Below are 27,034 nucleotides of genomic sequence, written 5' to 3'. Positions count from 1 at the left end.
GACCCTCAGGACCCAGGCAGCCAGTCTGGCTCTGCTCCTCCTCAGCCCTAGCACCCCTGACGCTCAGTAAATATTTGCTGGAGTAATGAGAAGGTGAATGTTTTCAACTCTACACCAGCCCTAAGTCTGACATAGAACGTAGTCAGCGGTAATTTGCCTGAAGACAGTGGCCCAGCTGGCTCTCCCCAGGCCTTGGCTAAGACCACACTGACCCCCACACCAACCTGAGTGGAGGCATCACTGCTCCCAGTTCCCAAGGGGCTTAGTAGTACTGGTGGGTCCTGGCGACTTACATAATAGTCACAATCTGAAAATTGAGATGTTTTATTCAGTGAGAATTTTTAGGACTTCAAGCCTGGGAGACAGCATCTCAAGTAACCCTGAGAATTGCTCCATGGAAGCGGGGTGAAGGAGTCAGGTTTTATAGAAGTTTGCAACAAAGGGCAGGTAGTCTGAACATCAAAAGAATTTTTGTGAATTAAAACTGTGTATCTCAAGGAATTTAGTGCTCTTCTCTGTATGTATGAGAAGACGCAGGAGTCTGGGCTCACTGAAATCATTCCTTTTGTACGCACCTCAGCTCTCTAGGGCCAGCATCCTGCAGCTTTTCACATCCTGAGCGCTCCCGTGCTCACTGGAGGGAGCAGCTGCAGTCTGATGGTTGTTTGAGAGCAGGCATCAGTATCCTTCTTCCTGGGTGCCCTGGAGGGCTGGGCTCACACATGGCTGACATCGTTTCTCAGTCCCCACCTTCTCCCTGGGCTCTGCCGGCCCTGGCAGTTCAGGCCTCACAAGATTCGGTGCTGGCTCCTCCAGCCCTGGAGCTGAACTGACTCCCTGCTGCCTCCCCGCCCCCATCAGGTGGGCAAGCACAGCCTAGGTAGGGGTAGCATGACTCAAGGCACAGAAGCACAAGCACAGGGCTGGGACCAGAGGCCGCAGGAGGGGAGACGCCACAGACTGCCAGCCAGGCAGGGCTCCTGGAGGGGGCCTGTCCCCTCAGTCACAGGTCAGAGTGTCAGGAGACACCCTGGGACACGGCTGGTCAGTTCCACCCAGGTCCACCACTGCTCTAGACACGACCTTGGACGTTTGTGGCTCTGATGATGGCAACAGCTTCCTAACAGGCTGCAGCGGGTAAGGTGTGAGCTTCGACAAGAGCTCGGCCAGAGCTGGTGCTCCGCCGCCAAGGACAATCCACAACACCGGACATGCCGCGCAAGCTTCTGGGAGAAACAGACCAAGATTCCCCAGACCCTAGACCCAGCCAAGGCTTCCCACAGGGACCCTCCCTGAGGAACCCGAGGAAGAAGCCCAAGCGGAAACTAAATCAAACTCAGACCCCAAGATAAGGAGACAAGCTGAAGCAGGGCATGACAGTGCTGGGTGGGGCTGCCACGAAGTAACCGTCATCAAAAGCAATGGGTTAAGGCAACTGTATTTTGTTCCTTGTTTACATTTTTCTGTTCTTTTCTTACATTTTCTAAGGTTATTTTAATCCACTTTTTTTTTTCATTAAAAAAAAAAATCTTGTGAACCATCTGCCACGCACTCGGGTGGAGGTGGGGGCGGTGGGATGCTGGTTTTGTCTGACTCCCACCGGAGCCAGCTGTCCCCTTTCCCTCGATTCAGGCTCTTACTGTCCCTCACGGAGTTCACACCGAGGAATCTCACCTGCCCTGCTAAGCAGACAAGGTTCCCAAGAGGCGGGTGCTCTGAGAAACCGAGCCTCTCACTCTCCACGTAGACAACAGGAGCCTGCGATGCCCCCAGACCCTGCTGCGGCCATCCTGGCTGTGAGCAGTGATTCTTGTGGCACTGAGACTGGGAGAGACCGTGGTGACTGAGCCTCTAAAACACCTCCCAACTCTTACCCAGAAGCCAGCCTTGGAGAGGGTGAGGTGCGACATTTAACAGGCACAGCCAGGACTGGTACGACCATGCCAGGAGCGGCTGGGGGAGGCGAGGGTGAGAAAGCGAACCAGCTGGCTTCTCTCTGGCTGGCTGGGGCCCGGCGTGGGCTGAGAACTGCCTTGGCAGAGCCGGGCCAGTTCCCTCCCTGCATCTCTGTTGTTTGTGTCACCTACAACCGGTCTCACCTGGCAGAAGCCAGACCCTAAGCCACCTCTGAGGGGCCTTGCTCACCTCCACGTTCCAGGTGAGTGAATGAAATGAGCTCACTTAATCACCGCAAGACACCCTATGAAGCAAAGGTGTTTTGGTCAAACAAACGGCAGAACTAAGGCCGTTTAGAAAGGTTCAGTGACTGCCTGAGGTCACACAGGTGACGACGGAGCCAGAGGGCAATGCCCCCCATGCTCTGTCTGGCACCGCCTGCCCTTCTCCCAGGTCTGACCCTGGAACCTGCACCAGGACCAGGGGGAAAAAATAAGGAGGGAGCTTTATTTAATATTAAAGTCGGGGGAGGGATCAGAAGGGAGGCCAGCTTCACTTGGTGATGGTGTTCCTGCGGAAAGAAGAGGAGCGTGAGGCTGCAGAGCGGCTGTGACCCCGCCCCCGCTCCCCAATGCACGCAGGCAGCACACCGCCCCACTCACGCGTTCATGCTCTTGCCACTGCCGCTGAGCACGATGTATGGGGTCTTCTGGGCCTTCTGCTTCTCCTGCAGCAGAGCCACGGTGCCCAGGGGCGTGTCACTGGAGCTCATCTTCTTCAGGAGCTGTGGGTCGGGCCAGTCAGCAAGGCAGGAGCACCCCAGTGCCCCAGTCCCCGCCAACCCCACACCCCCCGAGGCCACTGCCACCTCCCCGTGGGCACCCACCGCCTCCTCGTCCAGCTTCTTCATCCGCCGCTCCGTCTTCATTTTGCCGGAGCCCTTCCCGTGGAAGCGGTGGGACAGCTGCCGGAAAGCCTGTGACCAGGCAGAACCCTGTTAGAGCTGCCGGAGCCCTTGGGGCAGGGGAGGGTGCTGGCTCCCCAGCCCTGGCTGAGCCGAGGTGGGGGCGGTGAGCCTGGGAAGGGGCTGGGAGATGGCCCCGGCCCTGGCACCCTCTGGGAGCCCCCGAAGAGAGGGAAGGATGTGCTGGAGCGAGGGGGCAGCAGACTCCAAGAATGTGAGGAGAGAAAGGTGGACAGCTGCCACCAGCTGAGAGCTCAGGGGGCCGCTGGGGAGAGGGCAGGCAGGCAAGGACGCCCTCCTGCCAGGCCTGCAAGGGGGGACCGCTATGCCCCCGAGCGATGGACACCACAGTCCCCTGGCCCAGACTCCAGGGCGCGGCCCGGCTCACCTCCTTGGGTGTGAGCTTCCGGCCCGTCTCGTCCACGTACTCGATCTTCACGTCGGGTTTATAGCCGTCCTTCTCCTTGAAGTCCTGGGTGAAGCCGCGGTACTCCTCCCGCCGGCTGTACTTATCGTCGATGGCCCTGTGGGAGACGCACGGGGCCTCAGCACTGCCCGGCACCCGGGCTCCCAGGGCGCGGCCCCCGGGCCCGCACTCACATCTTGTCCTCGATGCAGTACACGGCCGACGGCAGGGACTTGTTGGGCGCCTTCACCCGGGCCACCTTCTGCACCGTCGTCTCCAGCAGCCCTGGGGGGTGGAATCTGTGAGAGCCCAGACTGCCCAGCACTCCCAACAGCATGGTGGCCCCTGAGGGACCCTCCGAGCTGTGCTGTGGGAAGGGAGAGACATCAGTCCCCTCGTGCAGACAAAGGAAACGGAGACCCAAGAGAAGTCAGGTGCATGTCCAGGGCCACCGGCTCAGTACACGGCAGAGCTACGATCCTAACGCCAAGGTCTCTGCGCCACCGCCTGGATTGCGGCCACTCCTCCCGCTCCCTGTAGAGGAGAGGCCGAGCCTCCAGGGGCAGTGGTGCCTGCTGGGGCACGTGTGGGCACAGGCACTGAGCATGGGGGAAGCAGCGCACAAAGGCCAGCGGCTATGGCAACTGCCGGGCCCGGGGGCAGCGGGGAGGAAGGGGGCAGGGGGCCGGAGGGCGGCAGCTGCCTGGCCCGCCTTCCGTGGCGGCACCCAGGCCATCGCAGGGCAGCCCGAGCCTCTTACCTTTGTTCTGACACAGGAGCAGGGCGGCCGCCAGCCCTCTATTCACGATGGGCTCCTCGTCCAGGATGGTGGTGGAGGAGGCAGAGAACTGGGGGGGCGGAGCACACAATGATGGGGGTGCTAAGTGGGCTACCCTCCTGCCCGACAGTCACCCCTCCCAGGACTGTGGTCCTTGCTGTGTACCAGGCCCTGCGCGACAAGACGCCTCATTTAACCCACAACACCCCACCAGGTCTGTATACCCCATTTACGCAGGAGGAGCCCAGGGCTCTGAGACACGGCGGCCCCACAGTGGGGAGAGCAGAGCTAAGCCCCCAGCCCAGTGCCCACCCCACCAGGCTCCTGCAGCCTGCAGCGGCCCCCAGCCCCCAGCCCAGCTCCTCGCCCTCCTCACGTCTTGCTGCTGCTTCTCCTCGTCCAGGTTGACGGTGCTCCAGCCCATGTTCTCCTCCCCGTCAGACTCGGAGCCGCCATTGGCCGAGCGCTCCTCGTCCCGTTCAAAGTCCTGGAGGAGAGATGACCAGGCTCAGTTCAGGCTCCGGCGAGCCCGTCCCCCTTGAGCCCTGAGGCTTATTCCTGAGACTGGCAGGGCCGCCACCCCCGGCACCCAAGAGCAGAGCAGGCCTGGGGAATGTGTTGGGGGTGGGCTGTCCGAGGACCCACCATGAGCTCTTCCTGGTCCTCCCGGTTGCCGGCCAGCCCGTAGGTGGGGATCTCCCCGAGAGTTCGGCAGAACTCGGACGTGGCGTTGAACACAATGGCCCCCTTCCGCTCCGGGTCCTCCTCCTCCCAGCCCCGCTGCCGAGACTCCAGCCTCTTGACAATCTCCACCACCTGGGGGAGGGAGCAGCTGTGGGCAAACCCAGAAGTTTCTAGGGGGGTGCCATGGAGACCCAGGAACCCACCACCCTCCCTGGCAGCAGAACAGCATGCCATTCCCACCACCCACAGCGGACCAGACCACGCTCTCCTCTTCCCTGACCCCTGGTCTGCTCTGCACTGATCTCGCTCCATCACTCTGAAGTCGGCGATGGCTCCCCACTGCCCTCTGAATTAATATCCAGAATCTGGCATGGCCCCTCATGACCGAGCCTCTGTCGCGCCTCCTCCTCTGCTCACTCTCGCACCCCGCGCCTTCCTTCTCCCGCCCCTCCTCCACCACCCACTCCTCCCCAGACAGACTCAGCTCAGGACTCAAGCAAACATCCCTCCCCCTGGAACCCCGGCCCTGCACAGGCTGGATGCTCCGTGGACCTGGCCCCTGCTTCCAGCGCTAAACCACCACCCACCCACCCTGCCACCCCACTCCTCATGGCCAACGCCTGACCCTGCGCCCACCACAGGCCACCCCACCGGGCAGGGCTCCGAGGGCCGCCAGAACTCTGCTCCCGACACCATGCCCCGTCCTGTGTCACTCCCACCAGCACACAGGGACTGTCTAGGATCTTCCCCCCTTTTCCCTGTTATTTTTGGCGGCTGAGCATATGGGATCTTAGCTCCCAGACCAGGGAGCGAACCAGCACCCCCTGAGGGAAAGCACGGAGTGTTAGCCACTGGACCATCAGGGAAGACCCTCTCTGCTCTTTGAAGAATCCTCTTGCAACACCACAGCCCTCCTGCTCTGCCCCTGACAGCAAACTCATCACAGAAGTTTCCAGTCTCCATGTCCACCTCTGCACTCCTTTCCTTACATGAATGACATCACGTTTTTAAATAAATGTCATCCTACACATAAAAAGGCTACTTGTAACACATGCGTATGCTTTTAAAAATCACCACCACCAAACAAACAGCATGTCCCCATGAGCTGGCTGAACAGCATTATGAACACCCTTTCAGGCCCCAGAGACCTCCTCCCCACATACCTGTGGTCACGATTCACGGCCTTTCCTTCACAGTTTAGCACATACAGACCCACCCATGAACAGTCTGTTGTTCTGTTATGCATTTTTCAAACATTACGTAATCTGAAGCACACTGTCTGATTCTATGTTTTCAAGTATACGCATATGTTTTAAGGTCAGTCTTGACGTAAGCGGCTGCAGTTGAACAGCTTTTCACTACAGGATCCCGTCCCATGCTGTGACTGCACCGCAGTGGAGTTCTCCAGTGCACCCAAGACAGCCTCTCCCTGGACCACGAACGGCACAGCTAACGCAACCCGACGTGAGCATTCACACAGAGTGTGGTCCGCTGAGACACGCGATCTCACTCTACAAGGCTTGTCAGTGTCTCCCCACTGATGAGACTCCTTTACATGCCCCTGCAAAGTGTGGACAAGAACTCTGGCTGCCCCACATCCTCATGGACACTTGACGTTATCAAGCCTGACACTTTTGCCAAGTGAGGCAGGTGGGACCTGATCTGTCGTTTCAGCTCACCTTTCCTCCACCGCTACCCAGGTTGGGCCTCACCTTGTGTTTCAGGGGTCATGCATCCTTGCACCTCTGTGAAATGCCCTTCTGCACGTGGACAAATACCTTCTTCGTTTGGCCTATCTTTTCACATTCTTCATGACATCTTTTTCTTTTTTTGGTGTGCCACAAGGCAGGTGGGATCTTAGTTCCCTGGCCAGGGATCAAACCAGCACCCTGTGCAATGAAAGTGGGGTGTCCTAACCACTGGACCACCAGGAAAGTTCCCTTCATGGTGTCTTTAAAATAAAACTAAGTTTTTAAATGAAAATCAAGTTTTTAATTTCTAACTAGTTAAATGCTGCACACAAGGTGAATATATTTGACACCACAGAACCTTATACCTAAAAACGGGTAAGATGATAAATCCTATGGGTATTTTAACACAATTGAACCACTACCACAGTCATAAAATTCTTCACGCTTTTCTCAAATATTAAGTTTTTAATTTCAAGTTCTTAACCTTTTAAGTGAATTTCTGCACAAGGTATGAGGTACAAACCGCATTTCACATTTTTCCAAACAGATAACTGATTGTCCTGACACCGCTTACCTAGCTGAGCTCCTTTCACACTGGGCCACGTCGTGTCGTATGGCAGGAGTCTGTTTCTGGGGTGTGGGGGCCACATTTAATGCCCCCAATATCACAGGGCCTCAATTACAACTGTCTAAAGACTTGGAAGTAGCTTCCCAATGGCTCAGTGGTAAAAAATCTGCCTCTCAAGTAGGAAGTGTGGGTTCGATCTCTAGATTGGGAAGAACCCCTGGAGAAGGAAATGGCACCCCACTTCCGTATTGTTGCCTGGGAAATTCCACGGGCAGAGGAGCCTGGTGGGCTATGGTCCACATGGTTGCCAAAGAGTCGGACTCGACTTAGCGACTGAACAACAAAAAGACTAGGTATCTATTACAGCAAATCCTACCACCTGATTGGTCTGAGGGTCTTGGCTATTTGGGGCCCTTTGATCTTCTGTGTAAATTTTAGAATCACTTTGCCAGGTTCCACAAAAACCTACTGGGATTTCTACTGGAACTGTGAGGATACAGACATCTTTACAACATTACTTTTATCCATTAATATGGTTATTACAGACTGAACTGTGACTCCCCCAAAACATTCATACATTGAAGCCCTTGTCTCCAGTGCGGCTGTACCTGGAGACAACGCCTTTTTTAGAGATAATAAAGGTCAAATGAGGTCTGAAGAGTAGGCCCGAATCTAATAAGCTGGTGTCCTTGTAAGGACAGAGGCACCAGGGAATTACACACAAAGGAAGGCCATGTGAGGACATCGTGGAAAGATGGCCACCTACAGGCCAAGGACAGAGGCCTCGAAAGACAGCAAACCTGCCAACACCCTGACCTTGAACTTGAAGCTTCCAGAAGTACTGGAATACACTGCTGCTGTTTCAGCCACCCGGTCTGCGGTGTTTTGTCATGGCAGCCCTGGGTAACTAAAACATGTCCTGTTTAATACCTTTCAAAAATGGACTATGATTTTCCTCTTAGAGATCTTGCATCTCTTTCATTCCTTTTAACTTTGTTGCTAAGGTGATTATTCATTATCCATAATGCCTTCTATTGTTGACCCACGTTACTTCATTATCTATACTGCTTTCATGAATGGTGTCTTTTTAAAATTACATTCTCCATCTCTTAGAAACAGAGTGAACTCTCACCTACCAATCTCATGTCCAGCAACCTTGCTAACACCTGTGTGATCTGGCCCCCGTTTCCCACCACCCCACCGAGCCAACCTTAGACCGGAGCATCAGTGACCTCCGTGCTGGCTGACCCCACGGCCAGCTCCCATCCTCCGGATATCAGAACCCTCCCGAGTCTGCGTCACCACTGCTTACACCTTCCCTCCAGACCGGTCTTCACATGGTTTCCAGGAAGGCACCCCTCCTCTCCCTCCTCGCCTGGAGCCTTACCTTCTCCTCATCTACATTCACGCCCGGTGATCCCACCCAGTCCTCTGGTATAAACCCCATCTACACACTGACTTCCATGCTTCCATCTCAGTCTCTCTCGAGTATATATATGAAGTTCAAGGTCATACATCCAACTGCCTATTCAGCATCAATCACCTCCAGTGAGGAGTCATCTCAAACCTAACTCAATCGAAAGCAAACACTCACTTTCCTGCCCACACTCGTTCCTATCCTGCTGCTGCTGCTGCTAAGTCGCTTCAGTCGTGTCCGACTGTGTGACCCCATAGACAGCAGCCCACCAGGCTCCCCCGTCCCTGGGATTCTCCAGGCAAGAACACTGGAGTGGGTTGCCATTTCCCTCTCCAATGCATGAAAGTGGAAAGTGAAAGTGAAGTCCCTCAGTCGTGTCTGACTCTTCGCAACCCCATGAACTGTAGCCCACCAGCCTCCTCCATCCATGGGATTTCCCAGGCAAGAGTACTGGAGTGGGGTGCCATGGCCTTCTCCTATCCTAGTCTACCCCATTTCAGAAAACGGCCCGGCAAGTAGAAAATCCAACCTTGATGAATCCCACTGGGTCACATAACCGGCATGATCCTTTCAGCCATGAACTCTATGACTCTGGAGCATAACTTTTAAATATTAACGCTATACCTCATTAACTACAAAAAAGGAAAAACTTCCTTCACCTCGTGCCCTCTTCAGCTATTGACCCATTTCCTCATTCTCTTTAGAGGAGGGGTGGGCAAGCTGTATCCCCCCCACCCCACCCTTGTACACCAAGTCGCACTGGCGCTCGGCCCCGCCCCCGGCTACCCTAGCTGGAGAGGCGGAACCCTGAGCCTCAGATATTTGCTTCCTGGCCCCGTGAACAAAGCGCGCCCCCTCCTGGGCTAAGGAATCATCCCACGGCCCCTCCTCCTCCAGCCCCAGCTCGTCTCAACCCTCTCGATGCTACCGTCTCCACAGTGGCACTGTCTCCATCAGGGCCAAATCTGATCTGCTCCTCAACACTGTTTGAAGTGCTCCCTCCCTGGCTCAGGGAGGCCTCAGTCCGGTGGCTCCCTGCTGCTCTACCCACGCGGTGGGCACCCCGGGTTTGCTGCTGCAGCCTGTCTCCGGGCCCACAGTCTCTCTCGGTGGGAGGTGCAGGGTTAAAGTGTGGGCTCTGGAGCCAGGCTGTGCTCGGCCATCTCCCAGTCATGTGATCTTGGGCAACTTGCCTACCACCGCTGTACCTCAGTTTTCTCATCTATAAAAAGGAGATAACAGAGCCTTCTTCCTAGTGCTGCTGTGAGGATTAAGTGAACCCACACACAAAGCACTTAAGCAGTGCCTGGCACATATCAGTGCTCCGGAAGGGCCAGCAATGACCACAGTCTCAAGCCCCCACTCAACTCTCCACCTCAGCTCACACCCTCGTTCCCTTCCTCTGCTCCAGCCCACGTGGTCCTCACACATTCTAAGGTCATCTTGCCAAAGGACATCTGCTGTCCCCGTGGCCTGAATGCCTGTCCACTCTGAATCTGGGCAAGGCAGACTCCACTGTGTCATTTCAGTCTCAGCTCAGAAGGCTCCCCCGAAAGGTCTTCCCCAAACCCTGGACCTAAGAGATCAACCTCCGGCTGCTCCTGTGTTGTCTGCACAGCCGCCACCAGCAGAGACCACTCAGCTTGCTCGTGTTCACAGGTCACTGCCATTTCTGCCCCATGAAAATCAGAGGAGCCCTTGGCTGTCCTTTCCCCCAGTGACTTCCCAGCTCTAGGATGACGCCTCACTCACAGCGAGGCAACACAGAGCCCAGAAGGAAAGAAGATGCAAACAACGAAGCGCTAAAGCATCCCACAGTGAAAGCACGGCAAAAACCTAGAAACCCACCAGTAACACGACGTGGAACACAGAGAGGGTGCAGACCGGAACACGGGGACCGCCTGTGACGGCGTGGGACCGCGTGCCCCCCAGGACAAGCGGCCACAGACGCACCTGTCACGTGGGCCCCAGCGCCCGCCCGCGTCCAACCCCCGGAGCCCCCTCACCTTCTCGCCACTGTCCCGTAGCTGCTGCAGCTGCCGCAGGCGGCGCCCCTTCTCCAGCTGCTTCTGCAGCTCCAGCTCCGCCTCGTCCTCCTCCAGCACCTCCGGGGACCCAGACTGTGGCACGGCGCCCTCCTCTGGGGGAGACACAGGAGACGCCCGCTCAGACCACCGCCTGGCTCTTCGGGTCCCCCACCCCACAGGCCGGGCCCTTACCCTCATCACTGATGTCCATGTTCTCCACGCGGGTGTCATCTGACGGTGGCGGCTGAGGCACGGGCTCCTTCTCCCCCTCCTCCTGGGGCTCCTCATCCGCCTCAGGCACCCGGCGCCGCCCCCGGCCCCGCAGTCTGCGGGCAGAGGCTTCTCTGTGAGGCTGGCCCCAGGGCCGGCCCGGCCCCCACACCCAGCCGTCTCCCAGCCCACCTGGAACCGAAGTCCCCATCCTGAGTCTGGTCCCCAAGTGGCAGCAGGTCATCGGCCCGCATGATCACCTCCTTCTCCTTCTTACGGATCTTCTTCACCCTCCGCTTGGTCTTTTTAAACGTCACCTGAAAGGAGGAGAGAGAAGAGACGTGAGGGCAGGGAGAGGCAGGCGGCACAAGCCCACAAGAGTGGACGCTGCTTGCTGCTATGCAGCAGTTCACACACGTGAGTGAGACGTGAGTAACCATCATCCCATCTGTGAGATGAGGACAACTAAGGCAGCAAGAGATTAAGTATCTTGTGCAAAGCCACCAGCTCCTAAGCAGGAGAGCCAGGACAGTGAAATCCCCCGAGACTGGTTCCAGAGTCTTGCTCTCAACCACAGAGGCAAGCAACCTACTGAGCCAGAGGTCTACCTGCGTGTCCACACAGCAGCCCAAAGGTGACACCCTACAAAACAGCCGCTTACCAGACCACCACCAGCCCTTGGAATGGTCCCCGTGAGGGGGCTCCTGCCACCCCCATTTCAGAGGAGGAGCCTCAGGCTCACAGTTAAATGACACCCCAGGCACAGGCTGGCGATGTGGCAGAGCCTGCCCACCAGCTCAGGGGCACCTGGCTCACAGTCCTTGTTCTGTCTACACCGGCTGCCTCCTTGGGGCTGCCGGTTACTGCTCATCCACAGGGACCAAGTACCATGCGATTACCCGATTCCCCTCCTAGTGCCTTCTGGCAGCCTGTGGCCCCTGAGGAGAGGGAGGGGCAGGTCTGGACGAAGACCTCAGGACTCACCATCTCCTCTGGTGTGAGGTACTCAGAGGCAAGTCGTGGTCCGACCGTGCTCAGGGACTGGGCCTGCAGCCGCAGCTTGGCACGGATCTCCTCTAGCTCCCGCTCCCGGAGGCCGTCAGCCACGCCGCCCTGCTCCAGTCGGAAGGACTGCGGCCGCTCGCCTTCGAGTTCCTCGTCGTACTTGGACAGGATAGAGCGAGGTTTGTGCTGCAAGGCAAGAAGGACAGGTTGGAATGCAGTCTGGCTTCTGAATAGCCACAGAGCTACCATCTCCTCCCAAACCACCCGCCTGCCGCCAACACCCGCTGCCCGGTGCCCACGCTGCCGGCCTGCCTGGGCCAAGTCGTCCACGCTCTCGTCCTCCACATACGGCAGGTAGTCGGGCTTCTTCTTGCGCAGCTCCACGTTTTTCTCCGCCCGCTCCTTGTCCAGCAGGTTCACGTTCACCAGCACATCCTCCTCCTCCTGCAGCACTCCTGCAGACGGAGTGGAGCAGGCGGCAGCCGGTCACGCGCCCTCCACCCGCAGGGCCTGGGCCCCTAGCCAGACTGCCCAGTGCAACCCACCTTTGTCCTTGAGGGTGAGGATCACCGTCTCCCCCTCGCGGAAGGAATCGATGGCATGCTCCACGGTGAGGCCCTGCAGGTCCCGGGCGCTGTACAGGTCCTAGAGATGGGGCAGAAAGTACAGCCCAGTCTGGACGCCGCCCAGGGATCCCAGCACCTGGGACAGCAGCCTTCCCGGCCCCTCCCTGCAGCTGCCACAGCCTCACCTGCCGCCTCTGCTCAAACTCTTCCTCCACCAGGGTGCTGACACCAAACTCCTGGTCCATCTCCTCCAGCAGCTTGGCCTACAGGACAGGGACGGGGCGGTGACCTATGACCTCAAGCTGTTCTGGATCACCGGAAGATGTGGGGCCTTACTAAGTGGGGATGCAAAAAGCACAGACCTAAACAAGCAAGCTGCTGAGAACCCAATGCAGGCGCCACTGAGCACAGGCCTCCCACTGCTCTGAGCCCCCACCTCACGTCCCCACGGCCTGTCTGTGGCCCCCCAGCCATCAGGCCACCAGAGGCACTGGGTGACTCCCAGCACCTCACCCTCTTCTCTGCCAAGTCCTTCTCCTTCTGAAGCTGCCGGCTCCTCTCGATCCAGGCCGCGGTGTCGTCCAGCCAGGGGTCATCCTCCCCCAGGGTCTTAATCTTCCTGAAGACAGAGGAGAAAGATCCTCTGGAGAACCAGCTCCTGCTCCCCCCACCACGACTCCAGATCTCCGGGGTGCCTCCTCAGACCCTGCCTGAGCCCACCTGGCGGGGACCCTCACCCCAGTTTTTGGTTCAGGATGCGCTTTTCTTTGGCAGCTGCCAGCTTCTCTCGCAGCTCCTCTCTCTGTCGCAAGGCCATGGGGTTGATGACATCGGCAGTCACGGGCTCCTCCTTGGTGCCCGCCTCTGGAAGGGAGGCCCAGGCGTGAGGCTATGCCTGCCCAAGGCTGGTGGGGAAAGGAGGGAGCCACTCACGCTGCCCCGTCCCGCTCAGGGGGCCAGAGAAGCCAGAAGCAAGGGAAGAATCCTCTGCCTCCTGATCCCCGGCAACCCCACATTCCCACATCCCCCCCAAGAAGACGGGACCCTCCATGCCTTCCAAAGCCCCTCTGGTCATACTTTAAAAAACCAAACCGAAACAAAAAAAACCCAACACGTGCACAGCGCAGATGAGTTTGCAGCACTGTGCACATCTCTTGGTCCCTTTAACGCTACCTCGCAGCCATACTGAGGCTGCCACGTCAACTGCTCAAGCTTAAACAAGCAGCTGAGTCCCAGACCCCATCACAGCAGCAAGGAAGCCCCAAGGCCACAGCCAGCACCCACACAGGACCACTGAGGGGTGCTGACCTGCACTCCAACCCCACTTTCTTCAAAAATCCCTCCAGATGGCCTCGCTTCTTGATCCCAAATGCCCTCCCTCCCATCACCCTCAGCCCCACACTCACCTTTCTTGACGGCATTGACCTCCAAGGGTTTCAGCCCCAACTTTGCCCGGAGTTTACTGAGGACAAGAGATACAAGTGTTACGAGCTGTCCAAGAAATGGGGGCACCAAATGCATTTCTGGACAAAGAGGGGGAGAAAACAGGAAGGGACTGAGTGGTCCGAAGGGTCTCAAACCTAGGGCCTGACCCAGCAGTGGGAAGAGCACCGGCCTCCCAATTAGGCGGAAGGCCTGGCCTGCCCCCTAGCCAGGGCAAGGCCATGCTCTCCTGGGCCTCAGAGTCCACTTCGGGAACTCAGCTGGTTGGCTAGGATGATTTACGTGACACTTCCAACTTCAATCAGAACATGTACTACGTGAAAGCCTCCCCAGACAGCTACCCCAGAAGCTGCTTGTCCCACAAGAAAACACAGAAATGAAAAGGAGACAGAACTTACTTGGTCTCCTCAATGCTGAGTGACGAGGCATCGCCTGAGCTAGTTTTGGAGCTGGCAGCTGGAACAAGAAGCAGCAAGGCTCAGGGGCAGAGCACTGAGCCCAGGAGCCGCAGCCCTGGCTCCAGGTGCAGGGCCGAAGACGAGGTCAGCACCTCGGCCTGCTTCCCCCCAACCAGGAGCTCCTTCCATCCGAGTCCCAGGCTCTGAGAACGCTGCTTCTCCCCACACCTTCCTTTCCTGATCCAAAGGGTCCAGCTTTCTACATCCTTCACTTTGCCACCTCTCCACTTTTGGGTATCCTGTGCTTTCAACCTACACTGCCTTCTCTGGCCTCAGGCTGTTAACAAAATCCTATCAGACCCCACTTCCTCCCTGGAGTCCTGCTCCATTACTAATCAGCATGAACTGCTCTCCTCTGCACAACACGGCCACAGTCATTTCTGGACCTGCTTCTCCTCACAGGGTCGGGACCGTCTTGGCAGCATAACTATGCCCTCTGTGTAATTCACGCAGTGAAGAAATATACTTATTGGAGCCTCTTCTGTAATGTTGCTGAGATCACTGAGATACAGGAGCATTTAGGACATCCTCTACTCACCTCACAAACAGCAAGTGACTTCACTGAACACCACACGCAGAAGTCAGATTCGGACTCAGATGGAGCTGCCCCTACCAGGTGCCACCACAGCTCATCGTTCCAGCATGTTCGCCTCACAACCTACCTCTGTACCTTATCCCACTTGAACTCTGAATCCCAACCACTCCAGGCTCTCTCCAAGATCACCAGCCTCCTTATTTCAAAACCCCAAGGATTCTTTTCAGCTCTGGTTTTCATCTGGTCTCCAGCAGTGTGTGACACAGATGATCACTCCCACAGATCCCCTGACACAAGATTCTATGGTTTTCCTGTTTTGGGGGATAGCCTACCTCCTTTTTTCGTAGCCTCCTGCTCAGCGTAATACTAAAACACTAGCATTTATCAGGTTCTCCTACCAGTAGGCTTCCTACTCCTAGTCTCTCAGTGAACTTCATATGCCACCTAAACACTCATGATTCCCAAACTGCTCTATCCAGCCCAAGCCCTGAGTTTCTCCATGCACATAAAATTCAACACTCTCCAAAACAGAATTCGGTTGTCTCCCTCCAAAAATCTGTTTCTCTTCCAAACTCCTGAAATTCAGTCGACAGCACTGTGCATGCGTGCTTCGGTCACTTCAGTTGTGTCCAAATCTTTGCCACCCTGTGGACTGTAGCTCTCCAGGCTCCTCTGTCTATGGGATTCTCCAGGCAAGAATACTGGAGTGGGATGCCATGCCCTCCTCCAGGGGATCGTCCCAACCCAGGGATAGAACCCTTGTCTCTTTTGTCTTCTGCACTGCAGGCAGATTCTTTACCACTGAACCACCAGGATAACATCAGCAGAGATCACTACCACTCAACTAATTGCTCAAGTCAAAATTCAAGACACACCCTCAATTCCTTCTTCTCTTTCCAGCCCTCATCCAAATGCTAAGCTCCATGACCTCCTCCTCCAAAACACCTCTCCAATCTGTGCACGTCTCTCCATCCCATGGCTAATGCCTCGGTGCAGGCCACCATCAGCCTTCATCTCACCTCCAGTCTCTACTGCCCTTCTCCCAGATCTTTGCAAAATATGAATGTGTTCAACTCACTCGTCAGTTCAAATTCATGGCTTCCTCTCAAAACAAGTTTCAATTTCCTAACAGGGCCTATACGGCCCTTAGTGTTCAGAACCGTGTCTCTCTTACAGACTGCTGTCTCTCCTATGAACTCTACACAACTTTGAGAACACGTTTGTTCTTGCCTCTGCACATGCTGCCATCGCTTCATTCATTCAACACATTCAGGGAGGGGTCGTGAGGAAAACAAAGAAAATCTCTACCCTCAGAGAGTTTAACAGAGAAAGACAACCTTCAGTCCCAAATAGCCATAGGAAGACCCTTTAGAAAGCGCTGACGAAAAAGCCAAAGGATGCCTCGGCCTGGTGCGCTCGGCCTCCATACCCAGAGCCCACATACCCGGGGCACCTCCGGTCGCCCCGCCCCCTGCACAGGCCCCTCACCGGCCTCGTAGCCATCATCCCGCTTCTCCCGTTTCACGCGCCGCTCGGAGGGCTCTGTCTGGCTGCGCTCCCGCCCGTGCGTGCTGCTGCGGGCCTCATTTTCGGCCCCGCGCCGCCCGCTCCCGCGCTCGCTCCCACGCTCTCGGCTTCGCTTCCGTCGTTCGCCGCCGCTACTGCCGCCGCCGCTGCTCCGATGCTTGTGTTTTTTGTGCTCCCGGTGCCTAGGCGGCTGTTCGGTAGCGCCCCCGGTGCTGGCCGCTGCTGTAGTTCCTGCCGCCTCCTTTTCCCCGCGGTGCTTCTTTGACGACCCCATGGTGGTCTGTCTAACCCCGAGCCCGGCCGCCGCCGAGCCCCGACGACGCAAAATGGGAACACTTCCGGGTCGCCCGACAGCCGGTGTCCTGTTGCCGGAAACCAAGAGCGGCTGCTTCCGTCGTTTGCCTCGAAGCCCGCCCCAAAGGCTCATGGGAAGGCCAGGATCTGAACCCGACTGCGCAGTCGCAGCCAGCCGAGCCGGGGTAGCGGTCTTTGAGCCGGGGGGCCGACTGCGCATGCGCGCCTCAAGGTTCGCGACTGGGTCTGGGGAAGACAGTATCCCAGAATGGGACCTAGGGACCATCCAAGCCAGGATCGCCAGAGCTGGAAGCCCCTTCCCGGCTTCCCTCCGCTTTCACACCCTCAATTACGGATGTTCACTGGCTCACGGACTGTCTCTGGGCAGGGTCCACCTCTCCAGTGGCGTCCTCCTAGTGTACTGCCTCGGGTCGTGGCTCCATCAGGTGTTAAACGACGTAGCATGTTCTCCCGAGGCCCCCAGCTCCACAGTCCAGCTTCCTTCCAACCCCTACATCTAGTATTGTCTGCCAACGCTGCCTTGCCACGCTCCTTGGATTGGGTTTTTAACCTGAGCTCTGCGACTGCCCCAGAGGTCGAGTTGAGCTTCTGTGTATCTGTAAACCCCCTGAAATCGAATGCAAAATTTGGCACATCCGTGTGTGTGTGTGAGCTTTTCTTTTTCTTTTCCTTTGAGGAGATTGTAACTTGTAGTTAAAAGCTCAGTTCACACAATTCCTCCTGACACCCCCACTTGCCAGTTGCTCGATCTGCCAGCCCATCTGTTAGGGTGTGATTATGCGCCCTTTTAAAGGCCCGCCCCCTCCCCCACAGGACTGGGCGTTCCCAAAGGCGGAAGGCATTCTGTCCTGTTCACTCTTGAATTTCCAGGACCCAGCATTGGTAGGAGTTGCAGCTGTTGCTCTTGGGAGATGCCCCACTCACTCCTCTGGACAGAGACAGAGCCGTGTGTGCTGGGCGGGGGCCGTCGCAACAGCCAGGGTTCCTGGGGTATGTGAGCACAAGCCAAGCGTGCTGCATACCCACCTGCCGCGGCCTACTCCCAACCCACAGCCAACTTCCCACCACCGCCAGAAATCCCACACTGTGTTTTCCACAAAGCATTTAATTTTTCTCTCAGGGACTCAACTCTTGGTCTGGATTTGTGGCGAAGTGCTGGTCAGCCTGGCTGCCAGTGTGTTCCATCTTTGGGGGGCTCTGAGAAGAGGGCTCCATTCTCGCCCCCACTGACCTGTGGCCCCTTAAAGATGAAGACACAAATAGAGACCACTGGGCTCTGCAACTCCCCACCCCCATAACCAAGGAGACCTGGGCTGTAGGAGGGGCAAGGCCTTCATCACCAATGTCAGTGGTTTCAAATGTGGCTCTTACACTCTGAGACCCTGAGCGGGAGACTACCCCCGCCCCCCAAGCCTGATAACCTCTGCTCTGCACCAAGTTGTTCTGAAGTGTAAGCGTTCTGTGGGGAAATAACCTTGGCCCTGCCTTCCTCAGGTGACATGGAGGACAGGGCCCGGGGACGGCCCTGCTGACTGCGAAAGCTAGACTGAGTCCTCCCGGCCAGGGAGTGGACAGGGCAGGATGGAAGTCTAAATTCAGGGTGGACCCATGCGGCTGCGGGGGAGGCCCCTTAGCCTTTCCCCGGGGCAGGCGGCAGCTGAGACCCCACGGGGCAGGGTGCTGGTGGCCGTGCCCTATCTCCCCACAGCTGGGCCTCACCTGTGCTTCCTGGGGGCGCCCTCCGTGTCCCTTATGCCCGCCTCGGCCAGCAGCTGCTCCTCATCCAGTCCCAGCGCCGACAGCACCTGGGAGAAGCGCCGGGTCACGTTGAGCCGGGCGTTGGCCTGAGGAGAAAGCAGAGGGATCCCCTCTCTCACCTGGGCTGCCCCGAGGACGCAGTGAGACTCTGATTCCAGGGGGTCCCAGGGCTTTTCAAGGGCCCGAACTGAGGGGGCCCCTCCCGCCTCATCTCCCTACCCTCTCGGCCGGTGAGAAGCTCTGCTCTCGGGGAGCCCACACGCTTGCCCAGGTGCCAGCCTCACCTGCATGGCCTGCTGGAACAGGTAGGGCCGGGCCTGCACCCGGTGCTGGATGCCTTGCAGCTCTGCCTGGTACTCAACAAAGCGCTGTCGCTCCTGGCGCCTGAGGGGAGACGGGCCTCTGGGCAGCTGACCATCGACTCGCACCATCCCCACGCATGAGCCCTCACTAAGGACTTCCTGTTTGTCCTCCAGCCCTTAGCTTTACAAAGTCATTTCATTTCTGTCTTCAGCTGGGATTCCCCCTGACGTGAATGGAGTGAGAATCATCTGCTGCCATTTTGTCCATGACATGCCTGAGGCTCAGGAGGGTCGAGGGACTTGAGGTTGCACAGTTGGGAAGTGAGGGACTGGGCACGGAGCCTGGGTCTGCAGACAATGCCAGGCTCGCCTATCCTCCCAGCCATCCCCGAGGAAGAGGGGCCAGCACTGGCTTCTGAGCGACTGGATGTCTGCGTGCACAGCCCTGCCTTCCCCGTGTCCACCCCTGCACCCTCTCTGCCTGTGAGAAGCTGTGACTGTTGGCTGTGGCTTTGGGCAAGATCACGCTCTGGACCCTGGGTTCAGTTTTCTTCTCTGTACTATAGCCAGTATGGGACAAGCTTGCCAGCATTCTCTGTGCTTCTTGTAAGCCAATAGTTTAGAAAATGGGACAGTGGAACTAAAGGAATGTATTGCAAATGAAGAATTGATGCTTTTGAACTGTGGTGCTAGGGAAGACTCTTGAGAGTCCCTTGGACAGCAAAGAGATCAAACCAGTCAATCCGAAAGGAAGTGAACCCTGAATATTCACTGGAAGGACTGATGCTGAAGCTGAAGCTCCAATACTTTGGCCACCTGATGCGAACTGGAAAAGACTCTGATGTTGGGGAAGATTGAGGGCAGGAGGAGGAGGGAACAACAGAGGATGAGATGATTGGATGGCATCACCCTCTCAATGGATATGAGTTTGAGCAAACTCTGGAAGATAGTGAAGGACAAAGGAGCCTGGCGTGCTGCAGTCCATGAGGTTGCAAAGAGTCGGACACAACTTAGTGACTGAAAAACAACAACAAACTGCAAGGGAAAGAACACATCCCAGAAAGATCCAGATTCCACTGGAGAAGCACGATCCCAATTACAAAAACTCAAGTTGGTGTACTTGTCAGAAATCTGTCACTCTACGAGCTGCAAGTCCTGGCCGTGAGAAGGGTCCTCTGACCACATCACACGTGGGACCAGGCATCCTTCTGCCGAGCACACGAGAGAGGCTGAGGGTTGTGGCAACAGTACTCAGAGACAGGACAGGAGGGGAGAGGCACACAAGACTCTGAGCCTCTGGTGGGAACCTTCAGTAAATGTGCAGGGCCCCATGGGAAAGCACACCGGCTTGCTGGGCCAGGACGCTTGGCTATGCACCAGGTAAAGAAACTTCCTCCATTCAAGAAAAAGATGGACTTGAAAACCATGACTGGGAACAGAAGTCACTGTGAAGAAGAGTCTTCATCATTTAAGGGGGGATTTTACAGCAGTTTCAAGGAGCAGGGGTGGGGGAAGGCTGAGCTATATCTCTGTCTTGCCCATGATGTCACGTGCGTTTTTCCTGTGCGGTTCTTGGGGCTATTTCTGTTAGAATTGAGAGGAAGCCCATGTCTGGGAGCTCTAAGTGAGAAAGGAAGTCGTGTCAGTGGGTTTTCGCCCTGTCTATTATCTCAGAATAAAAGGAAGGTTCGGAGCTTCCCCACCACAGGGCAGTGCCTTTTGTGCCCGCCCTCCTAGGAAAAGCAGAATCTTGCATGCAGCCCAGAGCTAAGGCCAAGACACCGAGACACCCCCCATGGGAAATATCTGCTCCCAAGTAGAAAATGAAGGGATTGTGTTTGGAAGACTCCTCTCACTGACACCTGCCACTGGAGTCGGAGCCTTCTGCTTCCTACCTTGTGAGAAAAAAAAAAAAAAGTGAACTTGAAGTCCAGCAGGGAGAAGGCATCTCTTGGTTCACTGATCAAGGATCCCTCATTGGCAAAGTTGGGGGTGATATGGCTGAGCCTCAAAGAGTAGGTGATCGGAGCCCCGCTGGATCCTCAGTGGCCCCATCTCAGGGCAGGAACCCCCTGGTCTCTCAGCAGTACCCCACTCCCCTTGACCTAGTGCTTCTCCCCAGATGGAAGGGCTGCCTTGGTGCCAGCTGCACGCTAGAGGTGCTCAGTGTCAGTGGCATCAGTGATCATATTTCTTTGAGTTATCTGGTTCACCAGCTTGGGCTTTGCAGGGAAGATCCTGGTATGCTGTATCTGGAGACTGGGCATTTGAGCCCTTCATGGCGGCCGAATGGCTGCCTGGGTTGGAATCCCAGCACTGCTGCTCACCTGTGACTTTTGACAAATTATTTAAGCTCTTGGAGCTTCCTTCATCTGTAAAATTATGGGAGTGGTGATAATACATATTCTTATGAATCTAAAAAAGATTTGCTTTTAAATCTTAATTTGCTTTTTTATGATCAAAACATAGGAAGAAAATGAAACGGATGACTCTGCCCCTAACCACGAACAACGGCTGTCTCCAGGAATCAGACCATAGGCACTGTTCACATTCTCCACAAACTATCTCTGTAATACAAGAATTTTTGTAGTATGCACACCTGGCATCTGAAATCAGAAAACAAGATTTGAAAGTGTGATGATGCATGTAGAATAATTCAGACTTGAGCCTTTGACAGCTGTTGGGATGGCTGTTATTAACCAGGTGACCTTGGGAATTCCCTGGCTGTCCAGTGGTTAGGGCTCCACACTTCCACTGCAGGGACCTGCATTCACTCCCTGGCCAGGGAACTAAGATCCCACATACCACAAGGTGAAGCCAAAAAATAACTAAATAACAGGGTGACCTTGTCCCAGCCCCTTTTCCTCCTGGGCCTCAGTGTCTTCATCTGTAAAGTGGCCCAACCTGCCTACCTGGCAGGGAGGATGGTCTTGGGGGCTCAGCCCACGTAGGTGGGGTGAGGGTGAGTTCTCCTTGGTTGTTCTGTCTGACAAAGCACCACCTCCCTGTGCTCTCCCCTCCAGGACCCCACAGCCCTGGGCTTCCTACCTCAGCTCCTCCAGCTTGCGCTGGGCAGCCCCCGGCCCCCGGCTCCCTCTGGGCACATAGGCTGCCAGGCAGCGCGCCACCTGATGCTGTACTCGCTGCTCCCGGGCCCGCCGCACCTCGGCCTGCTGCTGCTCCTCCCGCTGCTGCTGCTCCCAGACCCGCAGCAGATTTCTTGGGTAGAGAGGAGGGGAAAAGCGGAGGGGTGGGAGAAGTTTGCAGGGAACAGAAGCCTCATGGAGGCCCAGGGGTAGGTAGGGGCCTACGGGGACCTAGAAGGAGAGATTTTCACAGTCCGGAGAGCCAAGGGCCTAGGGAATGGGATTTGTCGTGGAAGTCGAATTGGATGGAGGCTGCTTCTGGGAGCTCAGCCCTTGGGCCCAGCTCAGGCTTTCTCAGCTCTTCCTGGAAGCCTTCTGCCTACTCCAGCCAGTGGTGTGCCCCAACTCTGACCGTCTTCAGCCTTGTGGAGCTCGGCACACACACCCGTGACCTCACCTTCCCCTTGCAAAGCAGCTTTCCTTGACAGAAGGGCCCAGATCTTTCTTTCTCTCACCCTCATATCTAGTAGGAGCTAGAGTAGTAATGCCTGTTGGTTTGAGGGACAGACAGATGAATGAATGGGAAAGAGAAAGAAATGGTGACAGGATCCGTGGGTGTAATGGATGAATGGTGTGGATGGTTGAATAGACAGAACCTAGTCCACCTGAAACATCCTTCCCCCAGGTCTGATGATCAGTTCCTCTTGCCAATCAGGTCTTTGGTCAAAGGTCAGAGAAAGTGAGACCTCAGCACCCCATCTACCTCCCAGAGATTTTCCATCTCTAGCTCTACATTTTATTTATTTCTTTATCAATTATCCTTCTTTCCAAGTAGAATGTAAGCCTCATGAGAGCAGGATTCCTTGTCTGTCCTCTTCACCGCCAGTGTATCCCCAGCACATAGAACAGTTCCTAATATAGACGGAAACTGAATATGGGTGAGTTCATGCATAATTGTTGTCATTCTCTCCCTGAGTTGTATCTGACTGTGACCCCTTGGACTGCAGCACACCAGGCTTTTCTGTCCTTCACTATCTTCGGATTTTTCGCAAATTCCTGTCCATTGAGAAGTGACACTACCATCTAACCATCTCATCTTCTGCTGCCCACTTCTCCTTTTGCCTTCAATCTTTCCTAGCATGAGGGTCCTTTCCAATGAATTGGTTCTTTGCATCAAGTGGCCAGAATATTGGAGTTTCAGATTCAACATCAGTCCTTCCAGTAAGGACATGAATCATGGTCAGATAGAAAGATGGACAGGTAGACAAACAGAGGGGTAAATGCAAGCATACACTCAGCACAGGTTTACTGAACACCAACTCTGTGCGGACCCTTTTAGGGCACCAGATGGAGGCTGTTATCAAAAAGATCCGGCAACTTCCCTGGAGGAGCCTTCACATTGTGCAAAGGGATAGACAGAAAGCCCGGCACCTTCCCAAGGGATCTGGGCTTTGTCCTTGGGGCACTGGGGAGCATAGGAGGATCTCGAGCAGAGATGACAGGGGGAGACTCAAAGGGTGCTATCAGAATGCTGAGTGGATCTCACCCCACACTTCTAACTGGTCACCAAGACCCACTAAGCCGGCCTCCAAGTATCCTTTCAGATAAATCCTTCTCTCTTCACTCACATGACCACCTGGTTCAAGCCTTTTCCTAGATATTGCCAGCAGCCCCCACCCCATTCTTCCCTCCTGCTCCCACTGTCTCTTGTTCAAGCCCCAGGGATAGTAATGATCTAACTCTTCTGCCATTGTCCCTGTTTTCCCCATCTGTCTCCTTTTCCAGCTGACTTTGAGCTTCTTAGAGATGAAACCAAGTCTTTTTACCTTTATATCCTGAGTACCCGTGAGCAGGTACCCAGTGTATGCTGCATTAATCACTTAGCTAATAGACTAATGAATGGGTAGAAGTGAGCGAAAAGTGGCTTGTGTCAATAAACAGTTGGCCAAGGGGATGGAGGGATGAATGGATGGATGGATGGATGGATGGACGGATGACAGGATGATCAGAAAGACTAGCGAATGGATAAATGAAGGGATGAATGAGAGGATGAATGGACAAGTGTCTCTTGGAGATCTAGCTCCTTCTCTAGTCACACCCTCCTTCTCCTCCACCTCACCTGGTGGCCTCCTGTCGTTTGTGGAAGGTGCGGTTAGGGAAGTTTGCAAACAGAAAAGTCTCATCATCTCCCAAGGGGTGGGCCTTCCTGCTCCAGTTGGAGGCCTGAACAGCAGCCCGCAAAGACTTCCAGGGCTGTTTCCCGGGGCCTGTTTGCAGAGGGACAAGTCAGGGGCTATTGATCCTCCTGTCCCCTTGGGCAATCCCTCCCCGCATCTGAAGCCCAGCGCCGCCGTGTCTGAACGCCTGGCCCAGGTCACTGGCTCTGGCCCCTCTCCACACTGTGTGACTTTGTGGGGAACCTGGGCTTTGAACCCCAGGACTCACCACAGTCCAACTCCTGCTGCAGCTGCCTCTGCAGCTTCTCCAGGTCCCACGGCCCCTCCAGCTCCTTGGCCCTTGGCTTCCTCCTCTGCGGTCCTCGGAGGCTGGTGGAGCTGGAAACGCTCTCCAAGCACCGCACTTCACTCTCGTCCCAGGCCTCCTCACCAGAATTCCGCCCCTTTCTTCGAGAACTGGTCCTCCTTCTCCGGGGGGCCTGGTGTTCCCTGTCCTCGGCCTCCTCTGTGGCCTCTGAAAACTGCTTCTCCTCCAAGTTCAACCCCTTCCTGGGGAGCTGGGGCAGTTCTCCCGGAATCAGACCCCTCTCAGCCTCCTCGGCTCCCGGACCTTCCGACTCAGACTCCTCGGGCTCCGACCCGGACCCCGAGGACTTCCTGGGCGACTGCAGGCCTCCCTCCCCGGGCAGCTCCAGCTCCTGGCTCGTCCCCCTGCCCGGAGGGATGGCGGTGCAGCTGCAGGCCCTGAGCTGCTGTCTCCTCTCCAGGTTCGGCCCCTCTGCCTTCCAGCAGAAGCCGTGGGCCTCCAGGAGGGCGGGCGTGGACCTGCGCCGGGACCTGTGGTGATGGACCGCTGGGGGCAAAGGCAGGGCCTGGGGGCCAGGGGCCGAGACGGAGCTCGGCTGATGCAAGGCCCGGCCATCTGCGGTGAAGCTCTCCCAGGCCCACTGGAAGGGGAAGGAGGGTTTCCGAGGAGGAGAGGGGACGAGACTGAGGAGGGAGAGGGCAGGGGGCAGGGGTCAGGGCCCGGACGCCGGCCCCCGGCGGGGCCTGGCCCCCTGCATCCCTCCCGTCCCTCCACAGCTACTTACTCCTCAGCTTCCGCAGAGCTTTGCCCTTTCTTGTTCCGGCCTCTGAGCCTCCGGTTCTTCTTTGGTGTCTGCCCCGCGCTCTGAGACCTCTGCTTCTGGGCATGGATAACACCATCACCGCTTCCAAGACTCCTCTGGGCGAAGGTAGGAGAGGAGGCCTAGCTCTGAGCCACTCACCCAGCGGACAGTACTGTGCACCCCGCCTGGCCTCTGGGCCCTTGTTACCCCTGGAACTGACAGATCACGACCTGAATTATTATTAAAATAGCAACAGTGGCAGTCTAGTGGTTAAGAACCTGCTTGCCAGTGCAGGGAACCCGGGTCTGATCCCTGACCTGGGAACATCCCACATGCTGCAGAGCCACTGTACTGTGGACCACAACTAAGGAGCCTGCGCTCTAGAGCCCGTGAGCCGCCACTACTGAGCCCGCACAGCGCAACTACTGACGCTTGAACACCTGGAGCCTGTGCTGCGCAACAAGAGAAGCCACTGCAATAAGAAGCCCGAGCGCCACAAGGAAGAGCAGCCCCCGCTCACTGTAACTAGAGAAAGTCCACCTGCAGCAACAAAGACCCAGAGCAGCCGAAAATAAGTAAATACATCTTAGAAAGCAATGGTGCTATTCACCGAGCACCTGCTGCATGCCCAGGACTTTCTTGCACTAACTCACTTAACCTTCCTTCCCAAGGACCCTATGGGGCTTCCCAGGGGGCTCTAGTCATCAAGAATCTACCTGCCAATGCAGGAAATGCAAGAGGTGTGAGTTCAATCCCTGGGTCGGGAGGATGCCCTGGAGAAGGAAATGGCAACCTGCTCCAGTATGATTGCCTGGAAAATTCCATGGACAGAGGAGCCTGGCAGGCTACGCTCCATGGAGCCTCAGAGAGTCGGACTTGACTGAGCTATTGAACTCACACACACACACACACACACACACACAGGGATCCTATGAGGTCCTTGCTTACTCTCACCCACATCATGCAGATAAGAACACTGAGGCTCAGCGAGGTGAAGTCCCTTGACTAAAGTCACACAGCCGGGAAGCAGAGCCAGGACCTAACATGTGGACTGTCCTAGAGCCCAGATTTGCCCCCTTTGCCCTGGGCTGCCTCTGGGCCCTGGACAGGTCTTCTCAGTGCCCCACAGGGCTCTGGCCTTGCAAAGCCAAGGAGGGAAAAGCTCATCATTTTTCCTGAAACCCAAATCCTCCCAATTTGCCAAAACTGCCCCATCAGAAGCCTGGGAGTCATAACTGGTCACCATCCTCCACTTCACCCCACATCCCTGCCCGTCTCGGACCTCCCTGACTCTCTCCTGGGCCTCAGCTCCAATCTTGTGGCCTCCCTCAACCTTGACCTCCCACCCCAGAGAGCCAGCCTGCCTCTGGGCGGTTGGCGGTCCCCCCGCGGGGCCCCCTCTCACCTGCTCAGCGTAGGGGGTGCTTGAGAGAAGCTTGAGCAGACCTGGGGTGGCCCCTGGAGCCTGCTGACGTGTGTCTTGCCCAGGTCTCCCAGAAGAAGTCCTGACCAACTGTTGGTGGGCGTTTAGCATATTGGTGTCTTGCCCCATCCCCCACCCCCATCTGCCAACCTTGGAACTGCCCAGCCCACCATCTCTATGGCAACCAGTCCTCAGCCTGTCTCAAGGGCTCTGGCAAAAGCAGACTAGGAAGGCTCTATGTAAGGCCAGCTTCCTTCCAGAGGGGAGAGTTCGGCAGGACGCTGAGGAAGAGTCCAGGCTCGGGAGTCCAGAGATCCAGGCCAAGTACTGCCTCTGCAGGACTTCCCATGGACTCGGTATAATCCTCCTACTCTTGCTCAGCCTGTGTTTATCCATCTCTCAAAGGAATCTCTGGACCATCCATCCCAAAGGGTCTTCACACCCTGTGAAGACAGCAGATAATACCTGCCGCGTTCCTCTCCCTCTATCTGCCTCCTGGTTTAAAAAAAAAAAAAAAAGATATCTCATTATAATTAAAAACTAAAAAATCTTTTAGCCATGCCACATGTGGGATCATAAGTCCTCCACCAAGAAGTGACTTCCCTGGTGGCTCAGCTGGTAAAGAATCCGCCTGCAATGCAGGAGACCTGGGTTCAATCCCTGAGTCGGAAAGATCTGGAGAAGGGAAT

The 27,034-nt window shown here is 56.2% G+C and overlaps 2 protein-coding genes across 3 annotated transcripts; both read right to left on the bottom strand.

Moving 5' to 3' along the window:
* Positions 309-16,545, bottom strand: SART1 (squamous cell carcinoma antigen recognized by T-cells 1). Of its 2 annotated transcripts, XM_018043359.1 has the most exons (20): positions 16,137-16,545; positions 14,054-14,111; positions 13,619-13,674; positions 12,950-13,076; positions 12,726-12,831; positions 12,398-12,475; positions 12,192-12,291; positions 11,959-12,101; positions 11,626-11,832; positions 10,834-10,958; positions 10,624-10,757; positions 10,411-10,544; positions 4,690-4,860; positions 4,421-4,531; positions 4,027-4,114; positions 3,461-3,551; positions 3,249-3,384; positions 2,783-2,872; positions 2,559-2,680; positions 309-2,467 (listed from the first exon to the last, which is right to left on the bottom strand). In XM_018043359.1, exons 1-20 carry the CDS (start codon positions 16,447-16,449, stop codon positions 2,449-2,451), a joined length of 2,409 nt encoding a protein of 802 aa, XP_017898848.1. In that variant the 5' UTR covers positions 16,450-16,545; the 3' UTR covers positions 309-2,448. The 2 variants fall into 2 exon arrangements, with proteins under 2 accessions (XP_017898848.1, XP_017898849.1); XM_018043360.1 differs by lacking the exons at positions 14,054-14,111; positions 16,137-16,545 and having other exon boundaries at positions 12,950-13,117.
* TSGA10IP (testis specific 10 interacting protein) lies at positions 17,580-26,814 on the bottom strand. The gene is made up of 8 exons (XM_018043612.1): positions 26,328-26,814; positions 24,905-25,038; positions 24,082-24,803; positions 23,756-23,903; positions 21,599-21,769; positions 18,533-18,632; positions 18,210-18,334; positions 17,580-17,730 (listed from the first exon to the last, which is right to left on the bottom strand). Exons 1-8 carry the CDS (start codon positions 26,472-26,474, stop codon positions 17,607-17,609), a joined length of 1,671 nt encoding a protein of 556 aa, XP_017899101.1. The 5' UTR covers positions 26,475-26,814; the 3' UTR covers positions 17,580-17,606.

The sequence above is a fragment of the Capra hircus genome, chromosome 29, assembly GCF_001704415.2.
Source record: "Capra hircus breed San Clemente chromosome 29, ASM170441v1, whole genome shotgun sequence".
In the NCBI taxonomy this organism is placed as follows: domain Eukaryota; kingdom Metazoa; phylum Chordata; class Mammalia; order Artiodactyla; family Bovidae; genus Capra; species Capra hircus.
The sequence above is the reverse complement of the archived record's forward strand: the minus strand, read 5'-3'. Positions and strand labels throughout refer to the sequence as shown.

Bases quoted from the DNA above. Each gene is read 5' to 3' on its own strand.
- SART1 (XM_018043359.1), bottom strand. From the start codon at position 16,449: ATGGGGTCGTCAAAGAAGCACCGCGGGGAAAAGGAGGCGGCAGGAACT. The intron at 11,833-11,958 runs GCAGGCCGGCAG...CTTGCCTTGCAG, and splicing joins GCGTGGACGACTTGGCCCAG to CACAAACCTCGCTCTATCCT. The intron at 4,861-10,410 runs GTGAGGGGGCTC...TCCCTCCCCCAG, and splicing joins TACGGGACAGTGGCGAGAAG to GTGGTGGAGATTGTCAAGAG.
- TSGA10IP (XM_018043612.1), bottom strand. From the start codon at position 26,474: ATGGGGCAAGACACCAATATGCTAAACGCCCACCAACAGTTGGTCAGG. The intron at 24,804-24,904 runs GTAAGTAGCTGT...CTCCCTCCTCAG, and splicing joins AGCTCTGCGGAAGCTGAGGA to TCTCGTCCCCTCTCCTCCTC. The intron at 23,904-24,081 runs GTGAGTCCTGGG...CTCTGCAAACAG, and splicing joins GCAGCAGGAGTTGGACTGTG to GCCCCGGGAAACAGCCCTGG.